The sequence below is a fragment of the Centropristis striata genome, chromosome 5 (genome assembly GCF_030273125.1).
Source record: "Centropristis striata isolate RG_2023a ecotype Rhode Island chromosome 5, C.striata_1.0, whole genome shotgun sequence".
Classification (NCBI taxonomy): domain Eukaryota; kingdom Metazoa; phylum Chordata; class Actinopteri; order Perciformes; family Serranidae; genus Centropristis; species Centropristis striata.
In genome coordinates, this window is record NC_081521.1 from 33,611,498 (window position 1) to 33,625,771 (window position 14,274).

The 14,274-nt window shown below is 39.9% G+C and overlaps 2 protein-coding genes across 4 annotated transcripts in view; one reads left to right on the forward strand and one right to left on the reverse strand.

Moving 5' to 3' along the window:
* Positions 1-504: 504 nt before the first annotated feature.
* On the reverse strand, positions 505-13,511 carry calcoco1a (calcium binding and coiled-coil domain 1a). Its single transcript, XM_059332456.1, has 15 exons — positions 13,332-13,511; positions 11,856-12,020; positions 11,667-11,769; positions 7,639-7,841; positions 7,233-7,445; positions 6,788-6,936; positions 6,620-6,689; positions 6,354-6,509; positions 5,720-5,974; positions 5,317-5,442; positions 4,983-5,078; positions 4,017-4,104; positions 3,588-3,835; positions 3,227-3,318; positions 505-1,655 (listed from the first exon to the last, which is right to left on the reverse strand). The coding sequence occupies exons 2-15, from the start codon at positions 11,985-11,987 to the stop codon at positions 1,628-1,630; spliced, it is 1,959 nt and encodes a 652-aa protein (XP_059188439.1). The 5' UTR covers positions 11,988-12,020; positions 13,332-13,511; the 3' UTR covers positions 505-1,627.
* The window catches only part of hoxc10a (homeobox C10a), an 82,965-nt gene continuing 77,544 nt past the window's right edge, over positions 8,854-14,274 (forward strand). For all 3 annotated transcript variants that reach the window (XR_009394352.1, XR_009394351.1, XR_009394355.1), the window contains exons 1-2: positions 8,854-9,021; positions 10,771-10,854. The gene's annotated coding sequence lies outside the window, so the exon portion shown is untranslated. The remainder of the gene's footprint in view (positions 9,022-10,770; positions 10,855-14,274) is intronic.

Here is a 14,274-nt window from a genome sequence, read left to right on the forward strand (position 1 = left end):
TTCCATAATCCTTGTCCTCCTTTTTAAACATTCAAACCAATTCCTTCCATTTAACACACAACATGCCGGTATCATTCCCTTTCATTAGCACCGATATCTTGCAACAATATAACTCATATATCAAATCTTATAATAGAGTCGTAGTGAGTATTTGAAAGCAGAAGTTAAAGCAAAAAGTGTAGATAAAATATATACGTAAACACAACACACAATGGTAATGATAGAAGGACAGAACTGACATATTAAGTATCCATATATCAACTTTTCATCTAAAAATTACTCTATAGTAAAAATAGGGTGCAAATACAGCAGATAAAATCAAAGCATCAAAGTATCGAGCAAATCTTTTAGCCAAGCATGGAAAACTTTGCACAGACAGCTGTGTGAAAACACCTATTTCAAACTAAACCTGAATATAGTTTAATTGCAGCATAACTCAAGTTAATTATAAATAGAAAATCATGAAAAATGCATACAGTATTGATTAAAAGGTAGGCAGCAATTTTTATTAGGCAGTATATTGCCATAGGGCTGGGGGAAAATACCAACACCATGTCATGATGTCAGGCTCTATAAAGATGATTTTCTTTTACTCTTTTTAAAATTATTTTAGGCACAAATTTAGAGCTCTGTGGATGCGATCTTTTCCTGTACAATATAAACTGTAACAAACACTAAATATCCAAATGGCCAGCTAGTAAATTAGCATTTTATTTCAATAATTATGAAATCCAGGATCATTAAAAAGTAAAAACTGCAGCTGAAATATAGTGAGAAGCTTATGAGCATTAATTTTATAATAATGATGATATGAAGGTACTGAAGTAGAAAGTTGCATCTGGCATCTATTTAATAGACTTTAAACACAATCTGTTCAATAAGCTTTCTATTTCAAAATGCTTGTCCGTCTTAAAGCGCCTCTGCGTCACTAAATCTCCTTAACTGCATATGCATGACAACAATCAATTGCTAATGCGTACAAGAAAGTGCATATCAAACCTTACTTCTGAGTAAATGGAGGAGAAATATGATGTCATAGACCTACATTACTGCAATATAATTCTAGCATGATGCCGTATCGTTACTTTATGCTGCCGTGAATAGCGTTCAAAGCTGCTGCAGAGAATTTAATGCTGGAAGAGAGTTTTGCCATGATTTCCAGTGGAGCCGGGCCTGCACAAAACATCATAATTACAGTGCCTGTCATGACTCCTAATCACAAATGTCATAAAAACGACATAACATCCATCGTAAAGCTCTCGACATAGCAATGATTCAACAGAAATCATTCTGCTACAGCCTGCGAACTCTCAAACGCCACAGCCCAAAAGCACGCTGTCTCAAACTGTGCAACAGTCTTATGTCAGCCATAAACACGGTGTTGACCTGCAACCACAACCATTATGTCATTCATAACAACAAAACAGCAAGGGGCAATAACACAACAGTCTAAGAGGGGAAAAAGGTTCACGGCAGATACGATGTAAATTGCATATTAACATTTTGTCTGTGTAGTGAGTGAGCTGTATATGTGCTTGATAGTGGAAGTAATGCGGAACCACATTAACTCCGAGAAAGTCCCCCGTCTCCTCTTTTTGATCAATCGCCTAAGCTGGATGTCCACTGGTTACCACAGCGAGGTATCGGCCAGATCACTGGAGGAGGAGACAAAGCAGAGTGTGCGTGTGTGAAAAAAAACTGAAGGAAACACACATTCCGGTTGAAAGAGGAGGTTAGACTGAAGGAGCGGGTGAGTGGGAGAGAGAGGGCTTTAATGATGCTGAAAATTGGCCCGTGACTGCGGTACACCCCTCAGGTAAATCATTGCTACAGCTTGCTGTCAACTTATCTGTCCCCTTGTCCTCCCATCTCGCCCCTCCCACGGCCCAGCTCTGTCTCACACAGTCTCCCCCGCCTCACCCTGACTCAACTTCTTTTACGACCACATATTCAAAACTTCCATCTCCCAGCCATACTCGCCCTGTCACCATAAATAATTGGTTGCATGTGTCTGTGTGCATTAGCAAGCTTTGAATTCATTGTCTGAAGCCTGAAACCATTTCTGTGTGAAACCAGGGGTGGAAACTCACTACTCATGTTTCTTAAGTACAATTTTAAAGTACAAGTACTTCAATTTCTTTCTCTTTTTGAAATACTCAACGTTTTGACTTCTCTGCATTTAGGAAAGAAATATGATACTTTTCACTCCAGCGCATTTATCTGGCTGCTGTGTTCACTAATTACTTTGCAGAGTAAGGTTGTACACACAAATCAAGTCATGAGCTCATAAAATATGACGCATTGCTGGAGTTTAAAACCAGCCAGCATGACAGGAAGAAATTTGTTGGCTTGTTTGGCTTCAAAGAAATTTTCATTTTAATATGCAGCCAGTAATGCAAAGCTCCATTTTTGAACATTAAATCTTCAACTGTGCACGATTTGTTGTGATTGTCTTATACGTCACTTGCCTTGCCCTTCATTAATCTAACCTAAATCCTCCAATATATTTCATGGGAAGGCAAGTAGCATGTCCATGTGTCCATTCACATTATTTTCACCTTTTAGAGGCTATAACAGCAGTAGTATATGACATAGTTATATCAGTAGCAACATTAAATACTTCCATGTGTAACAGTGTGATAGGCTGTGATGGAGGAAAGACTCAGATCCTTTACTTAAAGGGACAGTTTGGATTTATTGAAGCATGCTTGTATGAGATACTTATCCATAGTCAGTTACTTAAAGTAGATGTTGGTCTGTTGCCCCCAGTTTGGAGACGCAGACAGGACATGGAAACTAAGCACTAAGTACTACTGTGAATGGGGGCAGCGGCAAAATGTGTTTTAGTAACCAAAAAAGGCTTGTCTAAAAAAAATCAATATCAGTTTAGGGGAACACAATATTTAGAATATTTTCACTGCTTTACCTTGCAGTTAGACAGCCCTGTTTACGTTTACACAGGAGACACTGAATGCATTCTGTGCTCTCACCCAAGCAACAAGTCTCCATTTACAAAAACAGTAATTTTACAACCTCACTTCAATATATCTGAACTATCCCTTAAGTAACCTTAACACTTGAGTTTTTTGATATGTTTGATATATTTATATTGAATCTCCTTGACACTTAAAAGTGAATAATCAATGGATAAATGCTTCACACCTTCTCTGTAAATGTGTGTACATATTTTACGTATGAATATGTGTGTTTGAGGGGGAGGTGGTACCTGAGAACAGTGTCTGTGTGCTCAGGCAGCAGTAGTGCTGTTTCCTCTCCAGAGCTGTGCCTTCCACACTGAAGTGTATCAGATTCCTCCTCCTTAACACAAGAGAGTTACACACACACACACACACACACACACACACACACACACACACACACTTACATGTCTGTCCAGGAGCTATTACAGTCTAATAACTTGCAGACTAGCAGCCTAATTGCTTCTAGGAGATAATGTCTGAATCAAACGATCCACTGCCCATGTTTAACTGGTGTGCACGGCTATCAGCATGAAGACATAGCTCATTTTCAGTATCACATGCAATTAGACTATAGTGACCCTGAATGGCTCAGATAGTGTGTCTCACCGAATCAGAGCTGTGCACTAGAGTGTCAGCGTCGGCCTGGTGTGGCGAGCAGAGCGGGGCTGGCTGGTTGATGACCACTGCGCTCCTCTCCGCCTCCCTTGGGGAGGGAGGAGGGCTGGCAAGGAGCAAGGAGTCCGGCTGGCCCTGCTCACACAGGCTGTAGTGTCCCAGTGGTCTTGGTGGGCGGAGGGGCTGCAAAGCCTCTGGGTTTTCATCCTCAGAGTCAGATAACGCACTGCCAGGCCGCCCTGCCGGACAGGAAGATTTGCAAAGAAAAAAAGGGTCACTTTTCCTCAGAGCACTGCACCTGTCGCCCCCACGACATAGGCCATTCTGAGCAATATTTAGTGTTGCTGGTGAATGATAGTTAACACTTTTATTGTTCACATCTGCAGGGCATACAGTAGATTAATGTGTGGCTCCATTCACCTGTAGAAGCAATCGGGGCAGCGCTCCACTTGGCACTGGCCACTGTTCCCATCTTCTGCTCCAGCTGACAGATGTACTCCATCAACTCCTGTAGTGGAAAATACAGCCATCATATCACACAGCGGAGCGGGACTTTCATCATGGCTTCAGCGGCCGTCACCCTCATCGCCCTTCTTCAAGCCAAAGCCACATAAAATGGTTACACAGTAAATACACAAACCCAACACTTGCTATTATATAAATATCATTATCACTGTTCAATAAACATTTAAGCATTCTTTGATTTATGATGTGCTACAGATTGGCTGCTATGCTCCCATATGGCGGATGTTAAAATTAAGCTGGACACTGATTTTGAAAACACTGACCATCTACTCTGCCAGTAGCGGACGAATGTGATGGTGGTAAGCCAACAAAAACTCTGCAGGCACTTTAACAGCGGCAGCACTGACTGCCCTGAAATCCACTGATTTATATTGCACTATAAACAATTTATATTGCACAATAACAACTAAGAAGACAACAACAGACAGAAGATTCCCAACACCTGGGACATTCACAATCCCTGTATACTTGTGTATACGTTACATCAATAAGCTTGAGAATATGAATACATTATTTATACAGAATTTTATGAAAACAAATATTATTAATAGGTGCACTTGAGATGGAGAGTGGCACAAATTTCAACTAAACTTAAACTAAATGTAAAGCTAATAATGACTTAAGTACTGCACTTATGAGCTGATTAGGATAAAACTGTTACGATTTACTTGTTAATCCATACAAGCTATTCATTAGCCTTATAAACCTGATACCAAACAGGGCACAGAGTTAGTACCTGTGACACCATACATGCAGAGTTTACACATGCATATCAGTGTAGTTTACCCCTTTTTTGGACAAACTTTCACTCAACATAGTTTCAGGTTATCCCCTCTGACTAATTAAAATGTTGTTTCTGACCTGTTTCTCTGCAAGTAGCTGCTCCTTCTCCTTTTGGGCAACCCTCAGGCTGGCCTTCAGCTCCTGGAGCTCCCTGCGGGTTTCACTCAGCTGAACCTGCAGGCCAGATATCAGAGGATGACAGGACATGTCAAAAGACACTGACAGACTTCTGAATGACAGCTGTGCAGTATACAGAGTACATGTACAGTAAAATTAAAGCAATAGCTTGACATTTTGGGAGATATGCTCATTTGCTTTCTTACAAAAAGTTAAATGAGAAGGTCGATCCTACTCTAATTTCTGTATGTCAAATGTAGTTTTAATGCAGTAAGTTCTTCGCTCTCTTTCTCACCCGGTTGCAATCCTTTTCTCTCCCCAGCTCAACCTCCAGCTTGACCCTCTCCATCGTCTCCTCCTGCAGCCTTTCTTCCATCCTCTGCATCTCTGTGTTGAGTTTCTCCAGATGCTCGTGGTCCCTCTGTCAGGGTGACACACATATGTTTACTCAGTATATAATGTAACATGTTCACCACAGGCAGGGAGGTCACTGTGTCGAAACTCATCTGCAGTGCACAATAAGATAAGCAATGTACAACACTGATGAGAACTATGGGAAGAAAATTTCATCATGAAGCCGTAAGTTTTGAAACGTTGTGACATCACGCTGATATTTGGATGGTAGTGGGACAAACTTCTAGCTAACCTCAATACAAACGTATTAAATGAATGTGCGATGTTCTGCAGAGATGCAGTACCTCAGTAGTGCGCTGCAGAATCTGCCTTTCCTGGGCCCAGCGGGCTCGTCCCTCTCTCAGGGCCAGACTGGAATCTGCAAGCTGAAGGGTGAGTTGAGCGGCCTGCAGACGAGCCTGGTGCAAATCAGCTTGTCCTTGATCCCTCTGGGCCACCATGGCACTTAGATCACTCTTCAAGCCCTCTGCGGCACGTTCATTAGCATTCAGACGCTCCCGCAGGCTCCGCATCTCCTTCTGTGTGGCCTCGTTCTCTGTCTGGTCATACCGGGACAAGAAAGCTTGTGTTGGCATATCAGTAGCTACAGGTAATATGTGCTGAAATAAAGCTAAGCCTATTTATAAAGAAAATGGACTATATCACAAAGTAAAGGTGTAATATAAAAACAACATTTCCAGCAATTGAGACAATGTGTTTGCTCCAACGCATTGCTAAATTCTGGTGTCAGGTGAAAATATTTTCTACTTTTTTTGGTGGCTCTGAGTGTGCAGTTATTCTTTGGTCAACAAGAGTTTGCCGATGGTCACAGCATATCACACATTTGAAGCCTCAGGCACACAAATTTGCCGAGTTCAGTTTTTAACTATCAAACTATACATTCATCTCTTCCCTCTGACTTCAAAAGAAATGTCTGACCTCTTTCCTGTGGGCGGTAGTGAGTTTCTGGGTGAGGGTGGTAATGCTGTTTTGGAGCTGCAGCACACTCGTGTCTCTCTGGGCCAGCGAGTTCCTCAGGCCCTGGAACTCCTTAGACAGACTTCGAAGTTCGCCTTCTGTCTGTTCCAGCTTGGTCTGAAAGAAAGACGTGACACAGATAGGAAAGGAGAGTGGGATGTGTAAAAAAGAACAACAAAGACACAGGTTTTTATCATGACATACAGCATGTTCTGAATCCAAATTACCTGCAGGCTCTTTTTCTCACTTTCTTCTTCTTTTCTCTGAGTTCCTGCCCTCCTTGCTCTTTCCTTCATCCTGCACACACAGATTTGATTACTGATAATCAAAAGTATTCATGAGACCCACATACAACTAAAAAGGGAGACAAAGAGAGAAAAAAGAAAATGTTGTACCGTTCCAGCTCAGTCTCTCTTTCCACATTTCTCTGAGTCAGGGTTTTGATATCCTCCTCCAGCTCTTTGATTCGCATTTTGCTCGCCTCTCTCGCATCCAATAAAGCACTTTTCTCCTGGGCTAGTGATTCTCCAAAAGCCTGCTCCTCCTAACAGACCAGAGGCATTTTTTAATTTTTATGAGGAATTTTAATTCATCATGACATACACTAGGCTACCCATAAAAAATATTTTACATTTAACATTTTAATATAACAACCCAGACATTTTATTGAATCACGGTAGAAATTTATAATTAAAAAGGCCGGACACTGTTTGAGCAGAGACGTGATTTCATGAGAGAATAAGGACAGATACAGAGAAAAATATGGAAAATGGTAACAAGCAAATGGGTTCTAGTCAAATGATCTTACTCCTTTTATTTGCCTTTAGCTCTGTACCCCACCTTATTCTCCATCTCCATCAACTCCATCTTCTCTCGACTCTGCTTCAGCTCTTCCTGCAGCCTGGCGATATCACTTTCTAACCCTTTGCGTCGTCTGTCCCAGACCTCCCTTGCCTTCCTGTACTCCTCCTTCTCTTTTTCCCTCTGCCTGTTTGCCGCCTCCTGCGCCTGCAGCAGCTCGGCACGCTCCCGCAGACATTCCTGCAGTCGACTCTGACAAGAGACAGGAGGAAGCAGGCAGCGGGTGGGGAATCATAATTGTGCTCTGGTCTTTGTGTGCCAGCAGTAAACAACAGTATTGATTTCCAAGCATATGTGTTTTATCAGCACTCATTAATTTTGCAAAACTGAAAACTCTCCTTCACTACGTTATGTAATAAATCTATTCTGTATCTGTTATGCTCACCTGCAGCAGCTCAGCCCTGGGCACTACCACCAACATGTCTGTGCCTCCTTCCTCGCCATGGGGCCCGTCCTCAAGAGTCACCAGGTCCTCAAGTGGCTTTGGAGCACAGAAACTGAATGTGGAGCTCCGGGAGCACACTTCCCCTTTTGCATCAATATATACAAACTCATAGTCTTGGGAGCTTTCCTTGGGTAAGTAGGATGCTAAAAAGTGGAGGACAAAAAGATGAAGAATAAGAATGTTAGTAGCACAGTTTTCATTTAGAGGTTGGCTTCGCATTGTTTTATATATAGTGTTGAACAAGGTGCACTTTAGATAATTTAACTAGCTCTAATTTTAAAAAAGCTAATCACGTTTTAAGATTACTTCAAATCTTTATGAAACAAGTAGTTTAGTATTCATACAAGGCTTTAAAAAGTTTTTAAAGACACACATTTGTTTTACATTTATATTGCTGAAATTCTGTAATGCATAAAACACTGCATTTACAAGGGGAATATTCAAATTGTATTTATGTTGTAATGCAGCAATACTGGGGGAAACCAAAGGTGCAACATATATTATATGGTGCCACATCATGCAACCAAGGGCTGAAAAGCTAAAATGTTAAGCATTTGACATCAGCGATAACATATCACTGCATAGCTTTCTGGTTTATCCGTATTCTACTACGACACCAGTTACATCTTGTCAAAATGCTTAAAAGAAATATAGATAGCCTAAAATTGACATATGGATTTAGGACATAGTGAGAAAGTGCACTGCATACGTAACATTATGCATACTGAGTGTCAGGAGCCAACAGATCTCCCATTGTCGCTGCTGATGTCTGTGCACTTCTTAATCCACCTTTTTTCTATCTTAAAAGCTAGTTTTTTTTTAGGTTTGTGCCACACAGCAGAGTTTTGGCATTTGTCCTTTGTTTGCTAGAAGGCGAAATTGTCACAGAGGCTCCTTCTTCCAATACTACGGAAGAGGATTAGGGCCACACTGAGTTCTGACTTTATTCTCAGAATTCTGAATTCAAAGTCAGAATTCTGATTTTATTCTCAGAATTCTGAATTTAAACTCAATTTAAACAGAATGGATTGTTTTCCTCTCCTGGGGGCGGGGCCTAAAACGCGCTGCGCTTCAGAGTGTTGTAATGGAGCTTCCCGCCACCAGTGGCAGCACTCAGCTCAATCAACTCAGGTGTTCGAGAAAAAAAACCGGTTAGCGTTGCGCGCATGCGCGTCAAATTTGAATTTCCAACGATCGCAAATAGGGGAACCGATGCGAGTTTCGCATCAATTAGCTGAGTTTTTGTTACTTTACAAGAACCTGGAATACATTTTTTCCACCCTGCTATATCGTTCAGGAGTCCAGCTTGCCTTGAATGTTGAGGTAAGTTACTTCCTTACTTGTTTATTTATTTATTTATTCTGTGTTGAGCACAAAATTACCGACAAGACACGTCATGTAACGTTTTCACAGCTAGCTAACTTTTAACTTCTAAGTTTTGTGGTTCTTAACAAACATTTTGTCAGTTAGCTAGGCATGTTTTCTGTCTTATTCGGGTTATTTTGGATAATAATATGAATTAAATCTCTGTTGGTAGAGTGACTGGCCTGGGACATGTTTAGCATGGTGTGAGGGTAGCAAACGTTAATTGAACCCGGTGTAAACAGAATATAGTATTTAGCGTTAGAAGACAGAATAGAGTCTTTATTGTCATTGCACGTTAGCACAACGAAATTGAGGCACAGTTCTCCCGTCAGTGTCAAAAAGATCATCAATATTAAATAAATAACCAACCAAGGCATGCACCCATCAACCAAAAAAACGAAAAAAGGACAACACACATATCACAAAAGTAAGGGACTGTAAAAGAGACGCATTGTAAAGGAAACACCTATTGCACATGTCACACAGAGAAAAAGCTTATTGCACATGTTCTACAGTAAAAATAAAGCCTATTGCACATGCCATACATGAATGTTAAAGATGTGGCTGAAACGTGTGTGTGAGTGTGTCAACTGTTTCCGTTTAACAGGGCTATAGCCCTGCTGTAGAAACTGTCCCTTAGTCTGTTTGTCAGTGTTTTAAGCATCCTGAAATATATATATATATATATATATATATATAACAAAAGCGTTTTTTACTAAATGTAAAGACAGTACACACCCGACGTTTATTTATATATATATATATATATATATATATATATATATATATATATATATATATATATATTGTAAAGCCCTTTGTTATTTGTTGTATTTTTATTCCATCTATCTATGTTCTATGTTCCCATGTCTTATTTCCCCTTCGGGAATTAATGAAGTCTACCTAGCCCACCTACCTACCTAGCAGTTGTTTATAGAGCCTAATCTAATTCAAAGACTACTTTTCGAACACCAATGAAAAAACAAAGCTTGCAAATCCTGCATATTGCCAACTGAACACACAATAAATTGTGTTTAAAAACAATAAACTACTGAAGGAAAGAAGAGGAATATATAGTAAGTTTGCAGAATTTAAAAATTTTAAAAAGATTAAATTATTGTTCTTATTGTACAGCTCAGCCCTGATTTGTGCAATATATAGAATTTATAGAAATGATTAATAACAACAAAAAGGTGTTTACTTTTGATTCTTCCTTCTCCCTCTCTAGTTTTTCATGACACTGCCAGTCAGGAGATGTAGTAAATAGCCTTACCTGTTAACTGCAATTGAATTGCATGTCTACAAATACAAAATATTTGATATATGTTCAGTAAGAAAGCAAACATAATTTAAGTTATGTTATTTAACGTTCAGTTATTCGGCCTATTGATATTTGTTGTGTGTTTATTAGGCTGCATCTGTTTGACTTTTAAAATTTGTTCTGTCAGTGAGTTTTTGCTGTTTTGCAATTATTGGTTTGTTTGCTTTTCGGTGACTTACTACCATCAACATGCTGTCGTCTTTCTTTCTCTTTTAGAAGGTATTAAGTTTCCCAACACTGATAATGCTACTAAATAACTGGTTTCTTGACAAGCTATGTTTATTAGCACAATCTTGCAACTAACTTCCAGTTTATATGCAGGTTTAACCCTATTTGTACATGCCTTCACAATCTTTTCTCCGTCTCATTATCTCTCAACAAAACAGACAGGAACAGATGATGTTATGCCTCCTGATTCCCACTCTGACCAAGCAGACAGCCACAAATGGTGACTTCATCCAGCCCATAAAGTAAGCTAACCTAATATTATCTTTATCTCACACAGGCTATAGCGTCATGTTTAGAATGATTTACTTTTCTGTTTCACAACACATGTACAGTAAAGGGGCCAGATGGAAAACAGGCAGGAAGAATCACATACAGCAAAGTTTATGAGCTGTATTGTAACTTAAAGCACCAGCTTAGGTCACAGTGCAGGCAACCTTCTTTTTAAAGACTGCATCACTGATGATAAGGAACCATCAGCAGTTTCTTTAGATTTTCCTCCCTCTGCTCTTCTTTCAATGCAGAATGACATTGACAGTATGCTGAAGTTAGTAATAAATCACTCTACCAGAAGTCAATGCCACGCCTGCTGCACACGTGCCCCTCACACTGAATCCGGCTTATCAGTTGCCACTGATAGACAGGACAGAGTGAGCACTGTATTCTTCAGTGACTAGTTGTAGTCAGAGCAGTCTTTGACAAAGGCATTGTCTTTGTCTTCCTCATTACTCAACCTCCGGCATCCGAAAGAAAATTATTCAAACCACGTCAGTGACTGTGCCTGTGTTTTAGAACAAGCTGAGAGGGATATTTGTCTTCTGTACAGAATATTTTCCCTTTAACATTTGTGGAAATACCCTCTAAGATAGAAATAACTAACATTTCCCTCCAGTCAATACACCAGTCGCTAGCCTTTTGTGTACAAGAGAGCAATTCAATTTACAGAAACATCAATCTTCTGCTGAAGGTTTTATGTGCGGATCTAAGCACCGTACCAGTATAGATTCTGGCTAACTATGGGAAATAAAATACAATTAGAAAACAAGGGCATGAGTACCCTGGAAGTGCACACAGCAGTTGACATCTGTGCCCTCTTGATAGTCAGCCGGGGCCAGTGCCCAAACGAATGTGTGGTAGTCTTTCACTGACGACCATCCCACCTGAGGAAGAAAATATGCACTGTTATTTTGCAGTTGTATACTCTTTATTCACTTGATTGTTGTGACAGTCATCAGTTTAACAATACCTTGAAGAGCCCTATCCAATCATTGCTGGCCCAGTTGTGCTGTGAGCTCAGTGTGTAGTGGCAATCGACTCTGCTCTGAGGGAAGTAGCTGCAGCCCACGTTTCTGAACTCCACCAGCCAAGCCTTTTCCATGGCAACACAAAAGAAAGGCAGGCTATTTTGAACCTACAGGAACAAAACACAATGTTCAAACTTGAGTTTTAATTTATTGATTTTTGAAAATATTTATTTTTCATTTAGTATTATTTCACAGTAGAAACTGACATGCATGCTTACATGAGCTAATTGTGAAATAGGTAACAGGTGACTGCTGAAGAACAAACAAGACAGCCAGCAGTCTGTGAATATTTATTCAGTGTAAGGAGATATCCTCACTGAGCACACACTTGAGGAGAGGACACTAGAACTAAACCTCGGTGACAGCATGGCCTTTGAGCAACATGACATATTGCATGTTTGTCACTAGGGCTATTTCAGTCATCGCCATTGCCATTGTACACCATCACGTGTAAGCATGCACTACAAGGTGTCTGGGGCCTCCAGCATGTATAGGGCTCAAATTCCACCGGCAATACACCCTCTGTGAATTTTGAGGAATTGTGCCTGCACTTGTCTACATCACATGGAGACATATGTGGTTTACAGAGAGCATTATTTATTGAAACAGCATTGTGTGGGTTGTTGAACTCCACCATAAGTCGTAACTGGATGTGTCCTTTCATGGCAGAAATTAAACAGACTACACGTGCAAGCAAAAAAAACATTAAAGGGTAAAAACTTAAATTAATAAATGAAAACCTTTGATTTTTCCCTCAGTGCAGAGTACAAAAGTAAACATCTTATAAATGTATCTTATCAAACCAACCCAAAGCCAATTTGATTGCTTTTCCCAAGACTGAAAAAAACATGATTTAGGAAAATAAATAAAAACAAATATGTGTTTTTGCAAATTATCATCTCAATGAAGATAACTTTACAGTTTACATTTACTGGAATTGTGCATTAAGTGTGACTTTCCCATACTTTATCCCCTGTGGTACAGTCATAATCCACTATAATTATAGGGGTGTAGAGATTTCTATTTTGGTAAAGCGTCATCCTTCTAAATTTAGGAATAAGGGGATAAACTTTTAGTAAGTAAACATTGCAGTCATTTAGCAGATGCCTTCGAAAATCATAGATCAGTGACAAAAATATACAGTACCTTTCGGAGGCATCACATTACACAGCACGAGGCTTGAGGCCCAACAGTAGCACATGTCGAGAAAACGTTGTGCCATGCATGTCGATGCAATGTTTTAAAAGACAAACGTCATAACAAAGGCACCAAGGTAGATCCGAACCTGTATGTGTTAATTACTGTCTAATTAGTTAATGTGCTACGCGTGCACGTCATGCGAGACAATAACAGGCTTTGTTAACTACGAAAGACATCTGCGCACATTATCTCTCGACCGTCTCGGGTATCTCGCTTACCTTTATCGCCTTCACTTCTGTGTAAACGCGTCTAAACGAGCCGTCTCTTTATCAGATACAGGAATAGCAATGCGTGAGAAAACAACAAAATCATGAGCGATACAGACGTGCTTTTCTCTTCGGTCTCAGTTGCTCCACTAACCCGAAACAATAACAAAAAAACCAAAGCAAAACACAAGCATGACAGCTTCACTTCCACCGCGGAATTGTGGGAGTTGTTGTTCATCACGTCGAAATTTCGCTTCAACTCCGCAGTTTAAACTACAATCCCCAGGCTCAAGGCAGAATAGCAGAGGTCGCACTGGACGTAATATGATGCTTCTCATCGGTCGCCGTTGTTTTTCTCATCGAATGAGAAAGCAAGGAGAATCACTGGTTACTCGACAGCGTAGTGCGGACTGACCAATGCATTTTAGTATTTCTTATAAGCGACGAGGAAAACAACGATTAGCAGATGATAGACCGAGGCGGACCTCTGCAGCGTGGGAGAGAACAATCTGACCGTTGTTCAGTTTGTGTTATTTCTTTTTTTGGCAAACGTTCATCTCGTAGGCTACAAAGAATCTTTTGCATTTGCTTTTTTCAACATTATTATGTGTTTTTCCCCCATGAAGACACATTTTTAATGGTATAGACGGTCTGTACATAATCTATTCTATTTTAGTTGTTTGTTTTAATTATTATTATTATTATTATTATTATTTTATTTTATTTTAATTATTATTTTTTGATGATAGTGATCAGTTGAATCACTGTTCTGCAGGGGATATTAAGCAGATTAAATTAGTTATTTTATAACACGAAAATATCTTTTTGACATATCCATGTGCAAGATTTAATGGATATTCAACCTTAAGTCAAACTCAGTCATCTGACTTTTTGAAATGCACCCTAGTTTGGCAATTGGTTTGAAAGATACCTCACATCTGATAGTGTGCATTAT